The following is a 23,879-nucleotide window of genomic DNA, read 5'->3' as shown; positions in this document are numbered from 1 at the left end:
GAACATAAAAGTGGTCCGGTCCATTTGAAGGGGGTGTGGGGGGGTGGCGGGGTTTCAAGAGGACCAGGGGAAGAAGGGAGGAAGGGCACATGTTAGAGAGAGAGAGAGAGAGAGAGAGAGAGGGTGTGGCCAGGAGACAGAGCATGAGAGCCTCAACATGGGACAAAAATAAACCAGCATGTACCGTACTTCCTTGACGCGCAACAAGACTTTCCCCATATACCGGACAGCAAACACAATCAACTTGAAATGCACAGAGAAATATCACTAAAAAGAAGGGTTGTGCACAATAGCGCAATAATGTGTTCAATATATATAAAAATTTTAAAAAAGTGAGCCACGTGGGGGGAACTATTTCCAACTGGAAATTCCATTAATGGGAGTGATAAATTGCAATTGTTATGCACACTAATGAGGTATGGCAAGTGCTGGGAGAAACACACTCATTTTTCCCCTTCTTTATTTGGGCAGAACAACACTTGGCACACTTGAAAACAAATGACATTTTTCAGAAAAGGTTCCACTTCACACTGCAAACCAGCGGTGGTCTGTGACCTCACATCAGACTTCTGCAACTTGGTTCACTAGCCCTGAGTTCAGCCAGCCTCAGAGGATTCTTTTGTTGTTGTGTTTCTGAGGAGAACTTGCTCTTTCAAACAGATAAAAATAAATAATAATAATGCAAAATGCTATCGACAATCCCAATGCAGCTTCCGTGTGAAGGTCTTCCTCTGTTGTTCATCACCAAATCGATGGGTGGTATGTATGCGTGTGTTCTACTGCCCTCTGGTGGCCAAAAGATGGAGCAACACAAAACTCATTCTAATATCATGATGCTGTAAATCGAATTCTTTACATTCAATTTAATTAACAAATGACCACTATTACACTGTACAGTGCTATTTTTTTATTGTATTAATCCCCCCCCTCCAATTTTGCTGCTGTAGACTGCAAATTTCCCCAGTGTGGGACAAATAAAGGTCTTATCTTATCTTATTTCACTTAGGAAAGATGGTTGACAGTAACAAAACAAATTCAACTTGTAAACCAATGTGCCACTGGGTTACATCAAAGGAAGCTCTCCAAATCATTTTACTCTGCCCGACTCAAACGTGTCTGTACTTGTGATCAGCGTCCAACAATTACAAGAGAACTTTGTCCTCAGTCAAAAAATAGTGTGCTGACACATTTCACACTGTATTTAGCAATTTTTTTTTTTTTTTTTGCGTGCCTTTGACTGGCACCACAACCGCAAGCGACAAGACTGGTCTTCTTTGAACAAAACTTCTGACCAAGGCAAAATCAATCATACACACTCGTCTCGTTCAGAGATTTGCGTGGCAAAATACAGACAATCTGGAACCGTTCTGCATTTTGAGTCTTTGGTGAACCTAACATAGATGTTTGAGGATATGGAAAGCCCAGAGAAAATCACTGCGAGCACGGTGAAAGCAAGCAAACCCCTAACTGCTGAGATTCGAACCCCAAACCTTGCAACTGCGATTCGATATGCTAGCAACTAACCACTCAAAGCAATGTTGTCGGCACAAAACACAACCGCCATTGGCATGACAACTACGAGGCCTTTCAACTTGGGGATCGTCTGCCGTCTGTGACTGAAATGTGAACGTTATAGGAGTGGAAACATTGTTAAACGGGGTATGTTGACTTGAAACAAGGTTCGGCTGTAGTCATACAACTGTTTCCACTCATACAGCGGAGTGAATCATGGCTAGTTCAAAATAAAAACTTTATATTTAGTGAGTCAATGTGTGAATGAAATGCGATCACTACGCTTGATGGTGTTCCGAGAGTTTTTTCTCATGTAAACTGGGTGCCTTGTTCAAGGTATCAAGATTCTGCATTTACTTTCTTTCTTATCCATTCGGAATAGTTATCTTTAGTTGTACAGTTGAGTAATCATTTTTAAGGCGTTGAGAAGAAATCTGCACAATGGAACCAAATTTCTACTATTCTCGCAAATTTAGAAGATTTTGGATGTGCACTCCAAATGCCCGTGACTTAAAGTATTTGTGACTGTATTTACACACATAATTGTGACTTAAAAGTTTTGCTGACTCTATTCACAACCACTGTGATCTGTTAAAAAGCACACGTTGATTACAAAACTTGAGCAAATTGCAAATTTGGTTCCGCCTCATGTTTTGCAAAACATGTACTTGTAAACATGTACGAGCATAGTATTTCCTTTCATTATGATTTTTACGGGTCCGACACACTCCACACGAGTTTGATGACCCGTCCAGAAATAAATGTTGAAAACACAGTTGGAAGAACACTGAACCAATGCCACCACCTGCTGTCAACAAACGGATTTTCACTTGTAGCCTATCTGGCTCTTACCTTCTTGTGAAGAGTTTTAGTCCAGTGAATGATTTGGAGCAACCGAAGAGCATCTCCTTCTCTTCCTCCAGACAGTTTGGAGGGAGGCTCGGGGTGGAGGGGGCGATGGGGGAGCAGGTGCGTCGTGAAGAAGTTGATGAGCTGGAACCTGATCCCCCATCTTGATCGTCTTTGAATAATTCCTCTCCATCGCTTGCATTTTCCTCGGGAAAATAATCGTGTGGGTTCATCCTTGCGACTAACATCTGCTCGGTCTTGATATCCATGTCGGATACTTTTAAGAAGTTTTGTGCTTTAAGGTTTAGGCCTGCCTCATTTTGACCGGTGAAGCTATAAAAGCTTGTGGAATGTTCTTGTTCAAGCACAGTGAACCGATATCATTCAATTATAATGAAGAAGCTTCAAATGTGGTACACAATTCACAACTAAAATGTTTGGCAGTTGTGATTGAATGACTTTTCAAAAGCATAGCATACAACCTGCTCACAAATATTTGCTGGTACAGTGTAAACGCGTTTGCCTTAACACCAACTAGACAGTGTTCACCAAATGTAAACGTGAAGATGACTATTACAACGTTATTACCGGCGTTCAAGGGACTCAAAAGACTTCAAATATGGCTACCCTAACAAAGGCTACAAAGTCAATAATCCACGAGCCAAAGGTCATGAAACAAGGCACACAAAGTGTGTGTGCGTGTGTGTGTGTTGCGAGATTAGTGTTGACTTAATCCTTGCTCACATTCCTCTCCAACTCAGTAGTTTTTGCAGAGCCTCACTCTCGTGTCACTTCATGTCTCACTTGTCAGTCCTCCACTGTTTTTTCTCAGAGGCTTCTTCGTCCTCCATTTCTGACTTCTACAAGTTCACACTTCTCTCCTTCCGTCTTCCTCCTCATTTTCGCTGTTTAGACTCCATTAACGTAAACGTCGACACGTACGAATACGCACAAAATGCATGCCGGGCTCACGTAAAACAAGCACAGGCGCGCCGCGCGCGTGCGCGCGCGCACATAAAACGACACATTCACACACCAGCCGTGATTCTCTCCTGCCCGCCCGGCTCAAAACACGGAAGTGGCTTAGAACAACGATCCCGCGATCGGGTCCTAACTGTTAGCTGCCCTGTCACATGCCTAAACAAAAAAAAAATTCTAACACCGACCGCCAACTTCTCATAGTTTATTATAGCACATACCAAAAAAAGAATAAAAACCACAAACCAACCTACCAACCTCGAGACATTACATAGACAAACCTATAATATGTTATGTAGCATGTTATTTATCAGAATCAGAATCAGAGCTGGTATAGGCTCCAGCATGCCCGTGACCCTTGTTAATGCAGGCATTAATTACTATTACTTATTACTTAACATTTATGCGTGTGGCCCTATTATCGCTACACAACAAAAAATACATTAGATAGAAAACATAACATTGACACCGATGGTAAACCAATATTTATATTTACACTGTTGTTTCATACAAGTGTTATCACAGTTATTGACAAATTATGTGTCTAAATGTCAACGTGGAATAATATGGCAAAATATGTCTGTCTCACCCTGAGCCAAAAGTGTCAACAAAGCAATGAATCACAACTAAGTGATGCATTCTGCAAAGCTTGAAAAGGATGGCCATACAAACTCTATCCCCAATGTACACATTGGTGCGCGCGCGCGCGCGCGCACACACACACACGCACACACGCACGCACGCAAGCACACCTGCTCACTTTCTCTTTCATCCATCGCCCACTAGCATTTCCATGACAAATAAAATGCCACTCAGAAGCCTGACACAATTTTCCAAGAGACCCTTTTAACACCCACCGCTGACCCATTTTCTCGGTTTCTCTCCGGTAAACGACTATAACTGTGAATTTGTCATCCGTATATCAGTAACCCTGAACATGATCCACTAGTATTTTACTACCAAGTGGCGTTCTTGTCTTTTTGACATTTTAAATATGAACGGACATTTCAAATCAAACCAAACCCAATCTTGTTCATATTGCACCTTTATACATTAAACATCAACATAAAGTGCTTTAAGGGGATTAAAAACAGGGAATACGAAAAGGCAACAAGTATACAAGAACACAACCCTTGCATCACTACCTATACACACACACACACACACACACACACACACACGCACACGCAACACATTTCGTGACAGTGTAGAGAGACATGACTAGACACCGTGGCCCCAGGTGATGAAAACAATTTGCGGGAGCAACCGACACCGAGAGGTGCCGTCGTCCACAACCACAGAGTCTGCTGTCACAGAGACCACACAGGCAGACCGAGATTCCTTTCTCACAATGTGAAGAACCCTCCTGGTCCCCCGGCATCCAGGAAGTCCACAGGATGACATCTCCTCAAACACACCTCTCAGCATGGAGGCTCCCATAATGCACCACTGGAGTTAGGACTTGTAAAAAGTTTTCAGCTCAAAGAGGCCAAAAGTCAACTATACACATTAAGATAAAAATAATAATAATAATAATAATAATAGGGGACAAAATGAAATAAAATGTAATTTAGTGGATACATGAATAAATTGGTGTGTAGATTAAGGGAAAGAGAGTGAAATAAATGGTTAAATGAATTAGTGAAGAGATGAAATAGCCAATTAAATAAATCAGTGAAAAGCTAAACTAAATAGGTGAGTCTTGAGCCTAAAAGGGAAAGAGAGTGAAATAAATGGTTAAATGAATTAGTGAAGAGATGAAATAGCCAATTAAAAAAAATCAGTGAAAAGCTAAACTAAATAAGTGAGTCTCGAGCCTCCTTTTAAAAATATCAACAGTCTGTGACATCCTGATGCCCGCTGGCAGACTGTTCCAGAGGTTCGGGCTATATAATGGCTCACTGCAGCCTCTCCATAAATGTGGGGCAATATTTTTGGGAACAATCTAAAAGCTGGTGCCCAGTGAGGGTTCATATGATAAAAGCCTATCAGATTGATCTGATGGCAGGGTTGCGAGGGTTATTTTTAAAATGTATTTTGGTACATTTACTAGTTTCCTGTTTAAAAAATGTAGTTAGTGATGTCATCCAAGTACCATAATATTCAAGTAATGTAACTTGAATACTTGTAGTTACTTTTGGATTACTCTAATATCCGCTATGCTAATGAAGACAAAATAAAAATAAATGTTGCTTCGATATATATTTGCATACAGTGGACTGGCCGTAATGTAACTTGAAGACTTGTAGTTACTTTTGGATTACTCTAATATCCGCTGTGCTAATGAAGACAAAATAAAAATAAATGTTGCTCCGATATATACTTGCATACAGTGGACTGGCCAGCCCGCAAATCCATCGATAGATCGATCAATGATTCTCAACCAGTGTCCCACTGCTGGGGCACATTTGCGTCAGTGCTCTTGTGTTCCACGGCGGGTGACTGGTTAGCACATCGGCCTTACAGCGCAGAGGTGCAGGGTTCAATTCCAACTCCGGCCTCCCTGTGTGGAGTTTGCATGTTTGCCTGGGTGGGTTTTCTCTGGGTACTCCAGTTTCTTTCCACATTGTAAAAACATGTGAGTGTGAGCGCGGATGGTTGTTCGTCTCTGTGTGCCCTGCGATTGGCTGGCAACCGGTTCAGGGTGTCCCCCGCCTACTGCCCGAAGGCAGCTGGGATAGGCTCCAGCACACCCCGCGACCCTTGTCAGGATAAAGCGGCTCGGTAAATGAATGAATGAATGAATACACACACACACACACACACACACACACACACACACACACACACACACACACACACACACGTGTTGTATAGTTTCACCGCATATTATTTGAAATTTGAAGGTGAATTAAAGAAAGATTCAAAGATGAAGTGGCCACAAGGCGGAAGAGGAGAACAGAATGAGTTGCCACATTTTATTTTCTCTGTGTTTTTTTTCCCTTCTCCATCCTTCTGGTACATGCTGTGGTGCTACGTTATACAACTTCCTGGCTCCAGGCAAGGCGTGCATTGTTCCTCCCCTCCCACTCCCTCAGCTGCTTGACAAATCAACGCTTGTCAATATTAATCGCGAGTATGATCACGCCTGAGGGAGCAATAGAAGCCTCTGAGCTTCAAAGCACTTCATTCGAGTTGAAACGATTAGAGAGCTTCAATAAAATAAACTCAGACAAATTACAAATGAGGTGAACTGCGACAGTACTTTTTAAAAAATATATTTTAGAAGGAGAAAGACAATTAAAAACGGCGTGAAAAAGTTGTAGCTCCCTCATGACTACGAATCGTGTTTTACAACGCTCCACTGGGTCTGAGATGAATACTTCCTGGACATTGTGCAATCATTTTTACAGATTACATTTGTCCGAGCAATATTATGCATATTAACAAATGTCCTGCACACGGTTATATTATTATCATTATATATAGTTCTCAATATTCAGCCTGTCTGTTGAAGACGTGACTATATTAATCGCACAGGTCATCATTTTTGACATCTTTCACTGCTTTTGAGTTTTAAAGTTCAATGGAATTACTGCGGATGCATCTGCCGAGCAAGAGATATTTCATAAACTGACATTTTGGGTCTATTATTATTGATCAAAATATCGTTGATAGCTACAGACATCACGGTCAATAATATTAAACTTCCCGCTTTGCACCAAGTGTACAAAATATTCAATTTAATCCGTCAATCAATCCATCTCCATCCATAATACAAATCTTGCATTTATTTCATTCGATCGTGACTTTGGTCACAACATTTTGGCTCGCCAACGCATGGAACAAAATAATCAAATAAAAAAAAATTAAAAGGTGTCCAGGGGACAAACAACACTTTCATTTCCTGAATGAATTTGTCGCAATTGCTCTCAGATGCGCTCTGGTTTATTTTGGACTTGATTGGCGACGGAGAAGTTGAAGTGATTAGAGAGGAACCATAAAGAAGGTAATTACACTGATTGGCTGAGTGCTAAGCTGTATGTTGTCAACGTTTTGGGGTTTGGAGGAGATGATTCCATTTTGTTGCTCAAGAGTTACAGACGGCAAAATGTGTCGTTGACTGAGAAGGTCCGCCGCTACTGAATCGGTTAGTGACGATACCGATGACGGAAGAAAATCCGCTTCCATCGGCGCTCAGTCCATCAGTCTTTCAAAGTTTCTCCTCATTTGCCAGCAAACTGGGAGTCCATCAGCGCTGACGGAATGTCAATCTCTGATGATATTATAGTAAGCCAATGCGACATTATGCGTTTTAACAATAACACCTAGCTGACTCATTTTAAAACATTACACTTAAATATCCAATTCACACACACACGTGGGTTTTCTCCGGGTACTCCGGTTTCTTCCCACATTCCAAAAAACATGCATGGCAGGTAAATGGAACACTCTAAATTGTCCCTGGGTTTTTTTTTGTGAGTGCGAATGGTTGTTTGTCTATCTGTGCCCTGCAATCGGCTAGCGACCAGTTCAGGGTGTCCCCCGCTTACTGCCCGAAAACAGCTGGTAGAGCCTCCAGCACCCCACCCCCGCGACCCTTGTGAGGATAAAGCGGATCAGATAAGGAATGGATGGATGGATATCCAATTAAAATGTATTGCACGTAACGGTTAGCTAAAAATGATAGCAAATGTAAATGCAAATGTTTTCAGAACCGCTGGTATTGACAAACAACCATTCATATTCAAATTCACACCTATGCACAATCATTCAGTCATCCTAACACGTATGTTTCTGGGATTTGGGAGGCAGCTGGAGTCCTCGGCGAGAACCCACACGAACAAAGCGAGAACAAGCCAACCCCCCCCCCCCCCACAGCAAGGTGGGAGCTGAACCCCACACCGCTGTGAACTAGGAGGCAGACGTGCCAAATACACCGTACTGCTGCTGCTGCTGCTGCTTCGCGTTCATCTCGTCTGTTTCATTTGAAGCCGTGCATCCTTCAAAGTCCAGATCTAATTCTCGAGAATAAATGCATTAAATCCAGGAAGGCTTCATGTCTGGTTCTTGTTGACGTTTATTATCTCTAATAAAACAACACATGGCAGGCGCCTGCCTTCCTGAAACACGGATTGACGCGCAACAAAGAACGAAATATAATACTGAAGTCCACAACGATGCTCGAAAGGAATCATGAAGGGGAGGGAAATATCACAGGAGGGGCCGGATTTCAAAGTGAGACAACAAACGGCAACATCCAAGATTATTACTTCAGAGTCCCTTCTGACGTTTCTATTTTGAGAGGTCTAATTTCGCAATGGATACATTACGAATCAAACCCCGCCGGAGAGAGATGAAACAGATGCCAAAAAAAAAAAAAAACACTGACACTTACATAACTCCGTCGTGTCAGTATTAACAACAGCCAGCTGGCCAGCCGTGACCCCCGCTTCCCTTCCCCGCACCACCTCTCGTTCACACATATCCTGCCTTGCTGATTATTCTACCCTGGGGATGAGCGTAAGCTCTGCGCAACCGGAGAGGGGGAGGGAGGGTGCAATTCACTTTTGAACACCTCATGCAGGAGATGCCCCACGCGTTACATAACACGGCTCCATCTATCTGCACCATTGAGAGATGCTCGAGCCAAGTGTGCCGTGTCATTGCACTTGACACATACTGGCTCCTCATCGGAGTAATACGGCAAACTCCCACTTACTCGATGTTAGCTACTCACAAATTCAAGATAAGTTGTGTTCTGTTTTTTTTTTTGTTTTTTTTTCTGTCAGTTGGTACGTCCCTGTGATTTTTCTTTGCTTCCCCTAATGCCTGGTACATACCGTACATAAGGATTTTTCCCAATCTTAAAAGATTTGGAAAAAAAGCAGCCATTTAAGAGTTTCGGTCGTATTGTGTGTGGTGTGCTACGCTAAGAGCAGCACACACATTCTCGTCCACTGCCGATGTTGAAACAAGTCGTCTGAGGAAGAAAGCTTGCACGATTCCAGATATTTGTCGATCATATCTGACTGATTCTGATTCGGACCGGAGGTGAGAGAGTTGTTTGGAAAATACCTCTTTCCAAATAGGGACCTACCACTTATACAAAAAAATAAATAAAACTAAAAAATACGCAACTGTATTTCGGGAGCACTTTAAAACAACCGCAGCTGTATACAAAGTGCTGTCAGTGGAGCAAAAATAATTCGTACAACAAAAAAACAATAAATTAATAACAAAGACAGTAGAAAGCACAACAACAGTTCAACTAAAAATCACACGGAGTCAAAAGCCAAAGAATAAAAATGAGTTTTAAAGATGGGCAGCGAGGGGGCTTGCCGAGCGTTCAGCGGGAGGTCATTCCAAAGAGAGGGACCAGAAACGGAAAAAGCTCGGCTCCCTCTGAGCCTCCGTTTAGTTCTTGGTACTTCTAATAGCATCTGGTCCGCAGACCTGAGGCACCGGGCAGGGGCGGAGGAGCTCAGTGAGCTAAGGTGGGGCGAGGCCATTTCAAGATTTGAAAACAAATAATAGGATCTTCAAAAGAACTCTGTGTAGGGAGCCAGTGAAGGGATGCCAGAGTAGGGGTTATGTGGTCCGTCTTATATGGGTACCAGTCAAGAGGCGAGCGGCAGCATTCTGGACCAACTGGAGACTCTTCATGGAGGATTGTCTGACTCAAAAATAAACTGCCTTGCAGTCATCCAGCCGGGATGTGACGAAGACTTGAATGATTGATAAACAGCCAGGGGGCCCCAAATCCGCAGGGTGGAATGTACAAGGGCCCCTGGGACCAAGCACCATCACTTCTGTCTTCTTTTCATTGAAATTCAAGAAGTTTAGCGCTATCCAGGTTTTGATTTCCTCCAGACAGAATAAAAGCGGCCTCAGAAAAACAACATTGGCTAAGACGTCCTTTGTTTTATTTACCAAGACTTCCTTGTTTGTTCGTCAGGGTGCTTATTTGATTGGCTACATTCCATTCACGCTTGCGGCCTCAAATGACTTGAGAGTACTTTTCAACACACACATGAAGATTTTTGGTTCGGAACATTGAACGTTTTTGCAGTTTTTCGCAGTCGCTTTGGTACGTTTCTCAGATCAGAACTGAAATTCTCAAAACGAGTTATTCAAGCTTCACATTACGGTGTCAGTTGTTTTTTTTTTTTTTTAATTTCTTTGAACAAGTTGCAAACGTCTTCGGCACATCCGTGCAAATATCAGCTGTTTCCGACATGATCAAATGTGTATGTCAAAACTCATTCACTCCCCAAGACATATTTGTCGGTCTTTTCAGACTCCACACATTCAATCCCAGGGACTTATTTCTATTTTTTTTTTTTTTTTATCACTTAAGGTAAAAAAGACGCTGAAAATTATATCGCAATGGGTCACCGTTGAATTGTCTCACACCCCAATGTGTTTATTTTGGCATCAATTCATCGCTAGCTCTTTGCATGCAAAATGGTTGAACAGGATGTCATGTCAAGCATATTTTCACACATTTCCATTTGACGTTTTTTTTTCCTCCCCAAGAGAAATGAGATTCATTGTGATGTGGATCAGGCCCAGAAACCAGAAGCCCATTTTTTTTTTCCCACTGTGCGATGCAGCGCTGTATTTTTCTCATGTTCAATGACACAGACTTGAAAGCTAAACTAAAGATTTTGAGTATGAAACTGGCGTGTGGATATTTTGCTATCCGCGCAAATTGTTTTGATTAATGCACTGACTGTTTTGCAAACTTTGAGGATGATTCGAGAAATGAACCAAAGCAACATGTGAAAAACTGTGAGATTTAAGATTTTTAGACTCCAGCCCGTTTCAGACCTGATCATCGGGACACATCCGATCTTGTATCGTGGGTGGGAGCTTACCGTGATCTTTCTTTCCATTGTCGTAACTGTTTTAGTATGACCTATAGATGTCATGATAATACTAAATGATGACGTGATATCATTCGCAGAGGTTTATGGTGAGGTAATCCCAGCCCCCCCCCCCCCAAAAGAAACCAGCACAAAGAGAAGGATACTATCTGTGTGTGTACTGTGTACAATTATTTTTCTGAAACATTATTTTGTGCATACAATACTTTGTTTTTCTTTTCTACCCACCTCCCCCTTTTCAATTTTGCTGCTGTAGATTGCAAATTTCCCCATTGTGGGACAAATAAAGGTTTTCTTATCTTATCTTATCTTATCACTTTCAGGTTGGACTGGTTTGCTCGGAAGCACATTCCACTTTCTCTTTTGCTTTCCATTACTTCCTTACCTGTAAGACACCTGCTTCCGGAAAGTCAACTGCAGAAATTCGGCTTCCATCTGAGAGGCTGATCTCTTGTACTCCTTTTCCTGTACTCCTTCTTCTTCGAGTCCGGGCATCTAAAACAATAAATAAGCCAGATTATTTTTCATTCATTCATTCATTCATTCATTCATTCATTCATTCATTCATTCATTTATTTATTTATTTATCCCTGTTGTGCTTTTAGTGCTTAACTATTTCATGCACCCTGCAACCTGATAACATGCCACAGGTGTCAAACTCAAGGCCCGGGGGCTACTGACCTATTCATGCCTACTCGCGTGGCCGATGGTCAGCTACTAATTTTTTGGGTTTTTTTTGGGCAGTGCACGGCATCAGAACATCACACATGTAACAGCCAATCAAAAATGCGCATGAGCTTTTACACGCACGCACAAAATACATTCCAGGGTTTGAAGATGAAGTGAGACGCACCCAGTTGCCACCAAGCTGTACAAATACAGCAAATACAATATACATATACAGTTTTGTGTTTTGCAACAATACTAAACGACATTTGTTTTCTTGGCAGCTCTGGTCGAGATGGTGAAACATGCCGTGTCTTTTGCCAAAATGTGCACAAGTGAACCGTGCCAAATACAGTCTATGAATGGGGCAAGGCAGTCTCTAAAAATAGATCCACTTTCTCTCATTTATTCTCACTCGCTTCCTCTGTGGCAACAAACTTCTTCGTTGACAATCATGCCACATCATGTTTTGGATGAAAATAATTAAGTGCCGCTAATACAGTGCAGGCGGCACGGTGAGCGAGTGGTTAGCTCGTCAACCTCACAGTGCAGAAGTCGTGGGTTCGATCCCGACTCCAGCCGCCTCCCTGTGTGGGGTTTGCATGTTCTGCTCGTGCCTGCGTGGGTTTTCTCCGGGTGCTCCGGTTTCCTCCTACATTCCGAAAACATGCATGGCAGGCTGATTGAACACTCTCAATTGTCCCGAGCTGTGAGTGTGAGCGTGGATGGTTGTTCATCTTTGTGTGCCTTGCGATTGGCTGGCAACAGGTTCAGGGTGTCCCCTGCCTACTACCCAAAGACAGCTGGGATAGGCTCCAGCACGCCCAGCGACCCTTGTGAGGATGAAGCGGTTCGGAAAATGGATGGATGGATGTATAATACAGTACAGCACACAGTATATGGAGCCTCAAAACCCAATACAGAGTCTGAGTTTCCCAACGTAGCAAGTCGGTAGATGTGTCGGGCTCACTTGCTCAATGTGTGAATCGTCTTTTCTTTTTTTTTTTTCCTGTGACGGACCGTTCCAGCCTGGTTGGGCCGTGTCACACGGTGTGCAGCGGACTAAAGGCACCATATATTAGTTATGGACGGCCTAGCGTTATCCACCAACTGATTTGTTTGAAAAAAAACAGCAGCTTAATGGCAGATTCCGGGAGACGTCTGACAGCCAGACGAGTCTCCTCGTTGACTTGACGCTGGAGGTAGCAGAATGGTAAACGTCTCAAGATGATGCACAGAATGGTCCGGATCACTCTTGCCAATGATGAAAGTTAAGAGCTGATCTGTCACTAACCGCTATCGGGTCGACGTAAGGGACAGTAAGCACTGAGCCGAAGATCAAAACTAATTTGCAGTACTGTATTGTATCCCAATACTCCAAAATGGCTTATAGGAAAGTAGTAATTGGTATTTTGTCGCAAAACTTTGACATACACAACAGCTCTCTTTTTTTTTTTATTATTCAATCATTCTGTTTTAAAAGCGGATGCTGCAAAGTTAGCGATAGCAAAAAAAAAAAAAAAAGTAAACCTCACGACAATCGTTTTAGAAATGAGCAGGTTGTGGCTCATGTTCAATATTCATGCATTACCTTTGATGGGAAAATTTCCCCAACTAACCGAGCCAGTATCTCAGCTTCTATTCATATTTGTGGCCAGTACCGATCTACCTGGAAATGATGTTGCGGTGAGCACACAAACCACCAGCGCTGTCTTCAGTATGCGTTTGAGGCACACCAAACTCGATGAAAAGGACAGACTGGTTTCAGGACCCAAACTCGTACGGCAACGTCAGACAAACGTACAAATTCACTTGCAAACTATTTGCTCTGGAATGTAAGCCTCTGACAAAATAGGGTTAAACCACATGCTACAGTGATAAAGACATGTGATAACGCCTAACAACTGCTAAGCCTGTCCTAAATATAAAATGGCACTTTAGCTTGAGGTGTGTTCAGTTCTGGTTGGAATCAATTCATTTATTATTTCATTTATTTACTATTTTGTATTGAAATGCAACTAAATGCATTTTTTTCAGGGTTAAAAATATTCACATCATTAAAATTAAAATAATGCATCTTATGACAAATAATGTTATATGATTAAAATGTGATTAATCAAGATGAATTATTTTAAAAGCCTCTAATAATAATAATTTCCGATATATATATATATATATATATATATATATATATTTGGTTTTTTTTTTAATTGAGTCCCATTAAACCATCCTATTTTCTATTGCTGATTACTAAAGAACGGAAAAAGCCACAAAGTAGTCGATGTTCTTGCTTGACATTGTTAACACATTAACATGAACACATTTTTCTCTGAGCCTAGAAATATCAGTCAAAATGCTCTACAAAAGGCTGCAAAGATGGAAGACTGCTTTGGAAATGGCGAGTAGTCGTGAATAGGTTAATATGGACAATAAAACATTTTTATTCACTTTGGGCCTCTATGAATAGTCAGACTTCACTCTATCATATTTTAGAAAGGTTTCATTGTCCCGCCTGCTGAACTTACAGCAAGAAGGTTCAAGTTGGGACGCGGGTTCCAAATCCATCCACTCATCCATTTTCAATATTCGAGCTGACTCCGGGTCAAAGGTAAGACATCGTCACATATACATGTAGGGCAGTGACGTGCAGTGAGGTTCATGACTGGTGCGGCACCGACTCTAAAATTATGGATCCAGGATGGAAGATTAGCGTGTATTTCAAATTTTGACCTGAAGTGAAACATTTGTTTTCAAAGCTTTTAATGACGCTTCAATCAATTGCACGCTGTTGCCACAAGGTGTTAGCAAGTAAAACAAAAGGCATTTCATGTAAGGTCAAGTTCATTGTTTTTGCTGTTGTTTGTTTGCGGGTCCCTCTTTTTAAAAATGATAAAGCATTTGGTCTTACCTTGGAATTGCATCGGTTGGGAAAGCATCCTGCAACTTGTTTTATTACGTCCGTTTTTTTTGTAATGAAACTCTTAGTGGGTTTTTAGCATAAAATTAGCAAATACAGGCCCTATAGCCGTGACATTTGCGCTAATTGGATGTTAACCTTCGAATACGAATACACATCAACACGCAATGCATTTTCATGGGACGCAAATGGCACCAATTTGGCTGAATGGCCCATAGAAGCATTTTACCATAGAATGTGGGATTGCTCTGTTTGATATCATTCGATTTATATCATGGTAAACAATACATTGACTTCCTTATTTATAGGCTTGTGCAGACTAAAATGCTGTGTAGTTGTCCGGTGTGTGCGTGCCTTGTCTGGTCTAGGAACGACACTATTGTTTTATAACCTGGTTAAATGCAACCAGTGGGGAACAAGCTTGCTTGTCACCAAATAATTTACACTCGTTAAATTTCTATTTGAAGTGATGTCGTTTGGACATGGTCACAATGGCCAACCTGTCTGTCGCACTCTCAGTTCTCTCAACTCTTTTGACGATGCCGTTTAGCGAGGAGGCTTCTTTCTATCAGGCAAAGCGGATTTATTTAGGAGCATCTTTGGACTCGCTTCTCCTTCCAAACAAGCTATGAAGACAAACGCACTGTTCCGTCTCTGCCTACAGGAGAGCTGAAGACGTGTCTGTGGGTGTCTGCGTCTCACACTAAATGTATTGCTACAAATAAAAAAAGCAACACCGTGAAACTAAGCTACTACTGTTCTATTTGTCAAGATCTTTGCACATTTGGATTATTTTGCAGATTTGTGACCTTTCAGGAAAGAAAATTGAAAATAATGAAACCGATCGCCGGAGGCACTTCAAGTACAATGCGTGTGTTCCCCAAGGAAATACACAAATGCAGCTATTTTTTAAAATAATGATGAAATCAATGACGTTATTGGATTGAAAAAGAAAATCAATGTAAAGCACCGACCGGATAATTAAAATGGAAAATCGTTTTTTGTCATCATTATTAAGTTGTTAGGTCTTCACGGGAGGGAACAGGAAGGATTTGTCTCCCCTGCCTGCCCTGACCGAACATCCGTGAGTTAGGGAGACAGATAGACTTTCATTGTCACAACATCACTGAGTCAGAACTAAACAAACACTGTCAACCACTACACTGTTAGTGACTGCAGGATCCAATTTTGACATAAATATACAGGGTGGGCCAAAAGTAAGTCGAGAGTATTCCCTCGTTATCAAGAGAGTTACATTACAGAGAAACCTGTTGTTTTGTTTTTTTTTGCAAATTTTAGTGGGCCTAGATAATATTCAATATCCCACGTAATGCTTCGTCACCAAAATCCTCACTTGTGTAAAACATCTTCAAGAGGTCTTTAGTATCAATGATCAATCCCAAATTACTGGCAGCCAGGGGGCTCAAAAATCTAATTTGTGGTGGATGAAAATACTAAACAGGGAAATAAACCTCAGATTGGTGTGATGTATGAGTTTGACAATAAAACAATAATATTCTCAAGAAACAAAAAGACCCACAAACAGGACAAAAACGTGGGGCGGGGAGGGGGAGGCACACACGCACAAGCCCCCCCACAAAAAACTAAATAAATAAAATAACATAAATTAAAAAACGAGATAGAGCGAGAGGGAGAAAACCACCTCACACACGCAGACTCACCCGGCAGCAGCTGGCAGGTTTCTCGTCGCCGAACACGTCCTCGTCTGCGGACTCGACTTCCAGCTCGGGGCGCTCCTCCACGGGAGGCACCGCGGACCCGGAGTCCCTCAGGGAGCCCCTCAACATTTCCAAGCCGAGGGTGCCGCTCGTTCGATCCTCTGCGGTGACGCAAGAGAGTCACGCTTGTCTCTCAATGGCTTCCTGTTGTTCTTTTTGGCCGTTTTTGTTTTGGTTTGGATCGGTTTTTACAACTTGTTCATTTTGTCATAAAACTGCTTCTTCTCGTCGTGCGCAAGCGACTATGTCATAATCGAAGTGCCAAGCTTAGGACACGCGTTCAATGAAGCGCACGACAGGACACTGATGTTTACTCGTCGACTTCGATTCTATCCTATCCTACTGTGACGTCACGCGTAATGTTGCAGGAAATGGTCTCGCTCATCGACACATCTCTCTCTCTTCTCTCTCTCTCTCTTTCGCTCCCCTTTTCTCTCTGGCGATATTACCTGCTACATCTTGATATCCATTTTAAGGTCCATCGTATACTTGTACTCTCGCTTTTTTTTTGTCCGAACTAGTAGAACAAATCAGTGCACTGATTATTAGTAGCGTTCTTCCCCAAGGTCAAGGTGAACGTTGTTATCCCCCAGGCACAATTACTTTGACAACCAACCATCCACATAAGAAAACTCCAAAAAAAAATCAACACACACATACACACACACACACACACACACACACACACACACACACACACACACACACACACACACACACACTCAACGATATATTAATACTGAGTGTTATGCCACACTATTTCAAATGACAATAGAAACTGGTACGAATGATCTGTTTGTCCTACACCTGGTCATAACGTATCTGCGCCCTGATGGCAGTACAGTAGTTTATATTCAGAAGACAAAGGGAGACGACTGTTGTGATGGAACAGGCTTTTTTTCTGCTATGTTTTGCCCAAACCTGTATGTCCCTTTCAGCATTAATGGTGCCTTCACAGATGCATAAATTGACCATGCCATTGGCACTAACACAGCCCCATACCGTCACAGACACTGACTTTTGAACTTTGCGTCCATAACAGTCCGGATGGTTCTTTGGCCCGGAGGACACGACGTCCACAATCCCCCTCCACCCCACCCCCAAATTGAAATGTGGACCAATTTTCGCTTTGCATCTGTCCATCTTATGTGAGCTCGGGCCCAGAGAAGCCGGCGGGGTCTCTGGGTGTTGTTGATAAATGACTTTTGCTTTGCAGAGTAGAGTTTTAAGTTGCACTCATGTAGGTTGTGCTAACCTGTATTTCCTGGCATTGATAGTATTTGGGCCTTGTCGCTTCCATGCAGTGATTTCCCCAGATTCTCTGAACCTTTTGATGAAAATATGGACCATAGATGTTGAAATTCCCAAATTCCTTGCAAGTATACATTGAGGAACATTGTCCCTAAGCTGTCTGACTTTTTTCTCACGCAATTGCTCACATCATGGATGGATTTCATAAAATAATACGCAATCAGCGCTAAAAGGGCCATCAAACAATTTTAATCATGATGTTCATTTCACACCCATAAATTTGGTAATAGTTACTGTGAAGTGTGAATTCTGAGCGTCAATAACTTAATAAATAAATGTTCCTGTAATGTAAAATTTCTCCAGGAGAGGGCGGCAGAACTCAGCTCATCCGAAATGACAACACAGACGATGCCCAGTCATGTTAGTCATATTTCTTTGCCAAAATAGGAGTAGGAAGTCAAAATTAAGTCAGACATCAAAAGACAGCAATTTGCTGGCTAGAGGTAGTGCAGAGGAGTTCACTTAACTGCCTTTAATGTAACCGGTCCAAACTAATACCGTATATTGTATAATTCATTCAATAACCAATCAGTGTTTGGGGGTCCTTATTTAGAAAAAAATGAAAATGGATCAATTACTGAATGTCCATTTTTGCCACGAGCAGGAAAATAATGACGGTCTGGCAACAATTTATATGCTCTGTCGAGTTCAGTTCAAAGTGGTCCCTTTCTTTTCCTTTACACGCCAATTGACAGTTTTTGATTAAGTGATCAGTGGTTGTTTATGCGCTATTTTAGGGGTCGAGATTCGTTCGTTTGTTATTTCTGTATAAGCCTAATCAGTTAATATTAACTGCACATTTTCCAGTCTCCTTAGATGTGCTAAGATCATGGCTAAAAACTGAGAGACGATAGGGATACTTTGGCTCTAGCGTCAAAGAAACAACGCGATGACAAAGTGGCAGTCATAATCAACTGTGATCCCTTCACAATCCATATCTCACCTCCGAACTGTGCGCGAAAATAAGCAGACATAATGACAACACTGTTTCACTTAATGATTCGTTGCTTTACTTTAGCCTCAAGGCTCAACAGTGGTTAGCATGGTGGAAGTTGGCTAACATTCCGGTAATGAAAGAACGTACCACAGCGACAACCAGTAGATATCCAACTAAACGTATATATTTCATATAGTAAATCAATGTTACTTAAGAGTACTTAACTAAAATGTAAACATTGAAAATGGAAATCTGAACCGTATGGACAGTACATCATATTTTTTTCGAACAATGCTTTGAGTTAATGTTTACCTTCAAAAAGCATTCTGATATAAAGTGCTGTGAAAAAGTATTTGCCCCCTTTCTGAATTCTATGTTCTTTGCATATTTATCACACAGAAAGATTCAAGTTCCTCAAACCAATTTTAACATCACACAGAGACAACCGAAGGAAATACAAAATGCAGTTTCTAAATGCCACTTTAATTGATTGAGACACACAAAAAAATCTAAATCTACCTGTTCTTATGTGAAAAAAGAATTACCCCCTGAACCTAATAATGGCTTGTGCCACCCTTGATTCAACAAATGTGGTGCGAGAGTGTTGCCTGTGAAATTGAACACAGCTTTCCCCAAATTGTCATTAGTCACGGTTACTTTGTGATTTAACACGGCGGCAATTACTTTTTCACATCGGGACAGGTAGTTTGGGATTTATTTTGTTTTTGTGCCTTAATTTTGGGGATTTTTTTTTTTTTTGGTGCCTTAATAATTACACAGATCATGACAGTTTCCCCACTATCGTGTTTGAGATCATCAAACAAATGTAAATACGCAAGCAGACAAAGATCACCCAAGAAAAACATAAAATGGTGTTTGTTTTTTTTAATGACAATTTTATTTATTCAGGAAAAAAAAAACTATTCATTCGCCAACACCTCCCTGTCATGTTCCTGTTCTTGGCCTTGCCAGCAGGTGGCAGACTGAGCGGACTTGCTGGTTGAATACCTGCTATCTTTTTTCCTGGTCCTTATTTGACCAGCGCTTTATGTTTCTACTTTGTTGGTGCGTTTTTATATTAAATATTTTTTGTGACGGAGTTTTGTCTGGCGTCTACTATTCTGGGATCCGAAAACATTATTCGGTTCATCCGAATCGTGACGCTCCCAGGTTGATTATTTCAATTACCTTTATTTTGTTCTCCATGACAAATCCCTCCATACTAAAACTGGTCAAAAATTCTGATGCTTGAGTCATCCAGAAACGTATACACTTCGTACTGGCTTCGACTAGTTAAATACCAAATACATTTCAGAATCCTTCTGCTCACTTTTTCAAAGCCATCCACCACCTCTTGCCTCCCGGTGTCTCGCCGTTAGGTCGTCACTATCAGCTCTCCATCTCACCGTCAGTTCTGCCTGCCTCACTCCTGCGGGTGTTCGAGAATCCGGTCGCTCAGCTCTCCTGCTGTGGAATTTAACTATCACCTGACCTGGGCAAGACAAAGTACAGTGGTACCTCTACTTACAAAACTAGAAACTTTTGTAAGTAGAGTCGCGTTTTCCATGTAAATGCCCTAATCCATTCCAAGCCCCCCAAAATTCAGACACAAATGTTTTATAAAGCATAAAATTCATCAAAACATGTAACAAATACATACATTACAATAAATGAGAATTGTGCATAATGTAAAAAAATAAAGACTAAAAATGATAGTCATTTAACTGTGTCCTCATCGTTTTTGCCCTCTTAAGTTCATGTTCTCTCTCAGAAGTGGTTTTTGCCTGGCGTTTTGTTAAGAACTGATCCAAAGACGTTTGCTTTTGCCCGCTTTGAACAGATTGACACTTTTTCTGTGTGATTCACATTTACGTAACACTATCGGAAAACCTCAGGGCCTAAGAGGCAAATGTCTGGGACGCTTAGACACATGTTTACCTAGCTACATACAAGCGTATATGGTAGAGGTCCCTCTTAGCCAATGGGATGCCAGGATAATGTTTGGTAATAGCCATTAGCCGAGCAGCTATAAGTATGCTGGGTTCATGAAACTCAGAGATGCGATTAGCAGCCCATACTGTATTTCTACCTTTCGTATCTTGAAATGTCTATCGTAACAAGAGGCAATATTTTCCTGTTGAGGTGTTTCGTAACTTGAAAATTTCGTATGAAGAGACGTTCCTAAGTAGAGGTACCACTGTATTTTCCTTTTCAAAGCCAAACTAACTACTGTATACCCATTCATACTCCCTCGAGTCTTGATTTAAAAAAAAAAAAAAAATTCCACATAGAACTTTTCTTGAGTTGTTCATTGTACAGTGTCTTTGATTGGGACCCTTGGATGTAGCCTCAAAAAAACAAAAATCACTAGAAATGTGTTCTCTCTCTGCTCCTTTCTGGTGCCGTGTGCCTTCACGTCAAACTCAGAATGAATGAATAAGAGCATGTTCACACAGCCAGAACCAGAGAGGTTGAGGGCCAAAGCAGCACGTTTGAACACACAGTCATTGTCTGTCCCATTGATTAAAAAGCCAGAGTGCTGACTCTGGTGATCTGGATCCAGTCTAATCAACGTCTGTGTCCGGTCGGCAGCAGCTAGCCGAGCCCAAACCTCGGGCAACCTCTACCACCCTGGCCTACAACAGATGCGGCTGACCGGCTCAGTTGCTCTTGGCCCGCGAGTATATGGAGCGACTAAGCCCCCGTGTTAGCAGGCCAAAGCCCCGCAGGATTAGCCTAATACCACTCATGGTGAAGCAGGCATGGGAAATAACCCTCCTTTTTTATTAGTATGAATTAATGTGTTTTGTCAAAAGGCAACGTTATGATTTGTGGTTGTTTATAGTTCAGGCTGCTACCAAAAAATGTAAGCAATAATGGACACTCAATTGACGTTAAAATTCGACTGCATGGTGGTAAACATAGTGCCCACGCCCTCCAAATGCTCATGTCAGAAAAGAGCACTCATATTGCCCAAAAAAATTTGTTTTTCCCTTATTTTATGAGTACATATAGAATGCTTGACAGATTTAACGAGATCACCTCACCGTCTAGCAAAACAAAGTGCTAATGTGGACTCTTTAAAGATCACTGAGTTGTTGACATGAAACCACTTTGAACCGGGATGAGCAATGTCACAGGGAATTCTTTTCAGATCCAAATTTTAGAGGGCTAAAGATCCAAAATTAGAAATCAATCAAGCTTAACATTCAAATTAATTAATTAAAAAAATTGGGGTGGAGAATCCGCGTATCATTCGTGATACACGGATTGTGGAGAAATGCAAATTATAATTTCACATCTCAATGAAAAAAATGCTTTCACATTATTGTGTATTTTAAATACCGGTAGCATTTATTATGTTAACCATTCCGGAAACATATGAGGTAATTGCTGATCAACTTTGGTGGGGGAGGGTGGGAGGTTTGTTAATCACTTTTGTTATGCAGTCACTATTAAATATTAAAGGTCACGGAAGAAACCAGACCCATTTTTTTGTTTGTTTTTGTGCTTTAATTTAATTTTCAGAAACACTCTCAGATGAGAGCTGTTCGTTTTTTTGCCAAACGGCAACCAGTTTGATGCCTCCACAGTTTTGTCAGCCATCTTTACAAATAGAATGAAAAATGTGAATTACGATTAGGCTGGACACAAATCTGACCCTTGATCATTTGAATTTATCAGAGTGGTTGAAAAGTTGACACTTTGATGGCTCGTGTGACAAAAGACAACCATTCACACTCAACCATTCGCACCGATGCTTACGGCAATAAACGGTCGTCAGTAACTTGAACATACACTCAATGTTTCGATTTGATAACCAGATTACCTCGTAGGAACTCAAAGAACAGCGATAATCTTACTTCAAAAAGGACCAAGTCAGGATAGTCAAATGCCAAAGCGTTTTTTTTTTTTTTTTTTTTTTTTTGCTTCGAGACAAGAAAGCCAACTACTCAGCCACTGTGCAGCCAATGGGACCAAACGTGTTTGAGATTGCGTTGCTGTCTATGTTGCGTCTGGCCTTTGGGCATTTTCAATGAATCAAGTTTTCAAAGACGAAAATGGGAAGTTGTCCATACACGCCAGTTGTCTAGAATCAAGACGCTCCATTGGATATCTCCCTGAAGTGAGTAAGCATGCATAACTGACTTTGATGTAAAATCCAGAGCTCAGTTCAGTTTGCTTAGTCTATTGTCATCCTATGTGCTTTCGTTCGTATAATTTTATAGACTCAGACTCACAAGCGGCGAAACGAAAAAAGGCATGATGATTAGACAAATATTTTTCTGGTTAAGTTTTTACGATAGAGACGGTTGACTTTCATATCACGAGGTTTCCTGCTAAGTTTTGGAGTGAAGAAAAAAAAAAAGAAAATCGTTTGACGTTGACTGTACAACCATAATGTCATTTTTCTGTCAAAATGTACTTGCAGGCAGGCCAGGTAAGACTAGACCAGGGGGGTCCAACTGATTTTTGCCAGGGGCTACATCATAGTTCTGGTTTCTTTCGGAGGGCCATTGACTGAAAGCAAATAAAATGTAGGATCGCCTTATATTACATCCACACAACAAAACTGGTGAATAGCTACTTTTGAATTCAGCCATCAGTAAAAACTGTTCAAATGTTACATTTATTTTAAAGGGAGATTCGGTAAAAATGCTTGAAATATTTTTTTTCAAAGTGAAAACGATTGCAGTTTTGCTATTTTAGCGAGAAACATGAAGTCACTTCACAAATTTCGCTTTCACGGGCCACCTAAAATTATGTGGCGGGCCAGATCGGGCCCCCGTGCTTTGAGTTTGACACCAGTGCACAAGACAGTAAATATCATCTGCGAAGTGTCACCGGGATCTAAAAAAAACAAAACAAAAAACATTTTTTTTGCCCTTCACTTCAGGTATCATTCGTCCGTCTCAAGTTTACAAACCTGTGCGTGCATGTATGTGTGCATGTGTTTGTTTTTCTACCTTTCACTCGTTATAACCTCAAGTTGAAGTACATTTGGGTCCTGCATCACCTTATTGTACGTTTCATTTGACTGCAAAATTTAAATTAGAGGGGCATTAAACAGCCTCTTTTTGAGAATTGTTCACCGTCTGCCAAACTGAATTCCTGGCCTTATTGTATTGGTTGTGCCTTCC

At 41.4% G+C, this 23,879-nt stretch overlaps 1 protein-coding gene across 2 annotated transcripts in view; it reads right to left on the bottom strand.

The window, feature by feature from the left end:
• The window catches only part of LOC109514751 (diacylglycerol kinase zeta), a 67,793-nt gene extending 50,944 nt beyond the window's left edge, over positions 1-16,849 (bottom strand). Inside the window, exons 1-2 of one of the 2 annotated variants that reach the window (XM_019868111.1) lie at positions 16,434-16,849; positions 11,554-11,663 (exon numbers count right to left, since the gene is read on the bottom strand). In XM_019868111.1, the coding sequence (XP_019723670.1) occupies positions 11,554-11,663; positions 16,434-16,559 (236 nt within the window). In that variant the 5' untranslated portion in view covers positions 16,560-16,849. Of the gene's footprint in view, positions 1-2,364; positions 3,442-11,553; positions 11,664-16,433 lie in introns of those variants that run through there. The other variant, XM_019868110.1, reaches the window with a different exon arrangement.
• Between the last annotated feature and the right edge of the window lie 7,030 nt (positions 16,850-23,879).

This window comes from Hippocampus comes, unplaced genomic scaffold, assembly GCF_001891065.2.
Source record: "Hippocampus comes isolate QL1 unplaced genomic scaffold, H_comes_QL1_v1.1 scaffold157, whole genome shotgun sequence".
NCBI lineage: Eukaryota > Metazoa > Chordata > Actinopteri > Syngnathiformes > Syngnathidae > Hippocampus > Hippocampus comes.
Note: the sequence above shows the minus strand (reverse complement) of the source record. Positions and strands in the feature narration are given on the sequence as shown.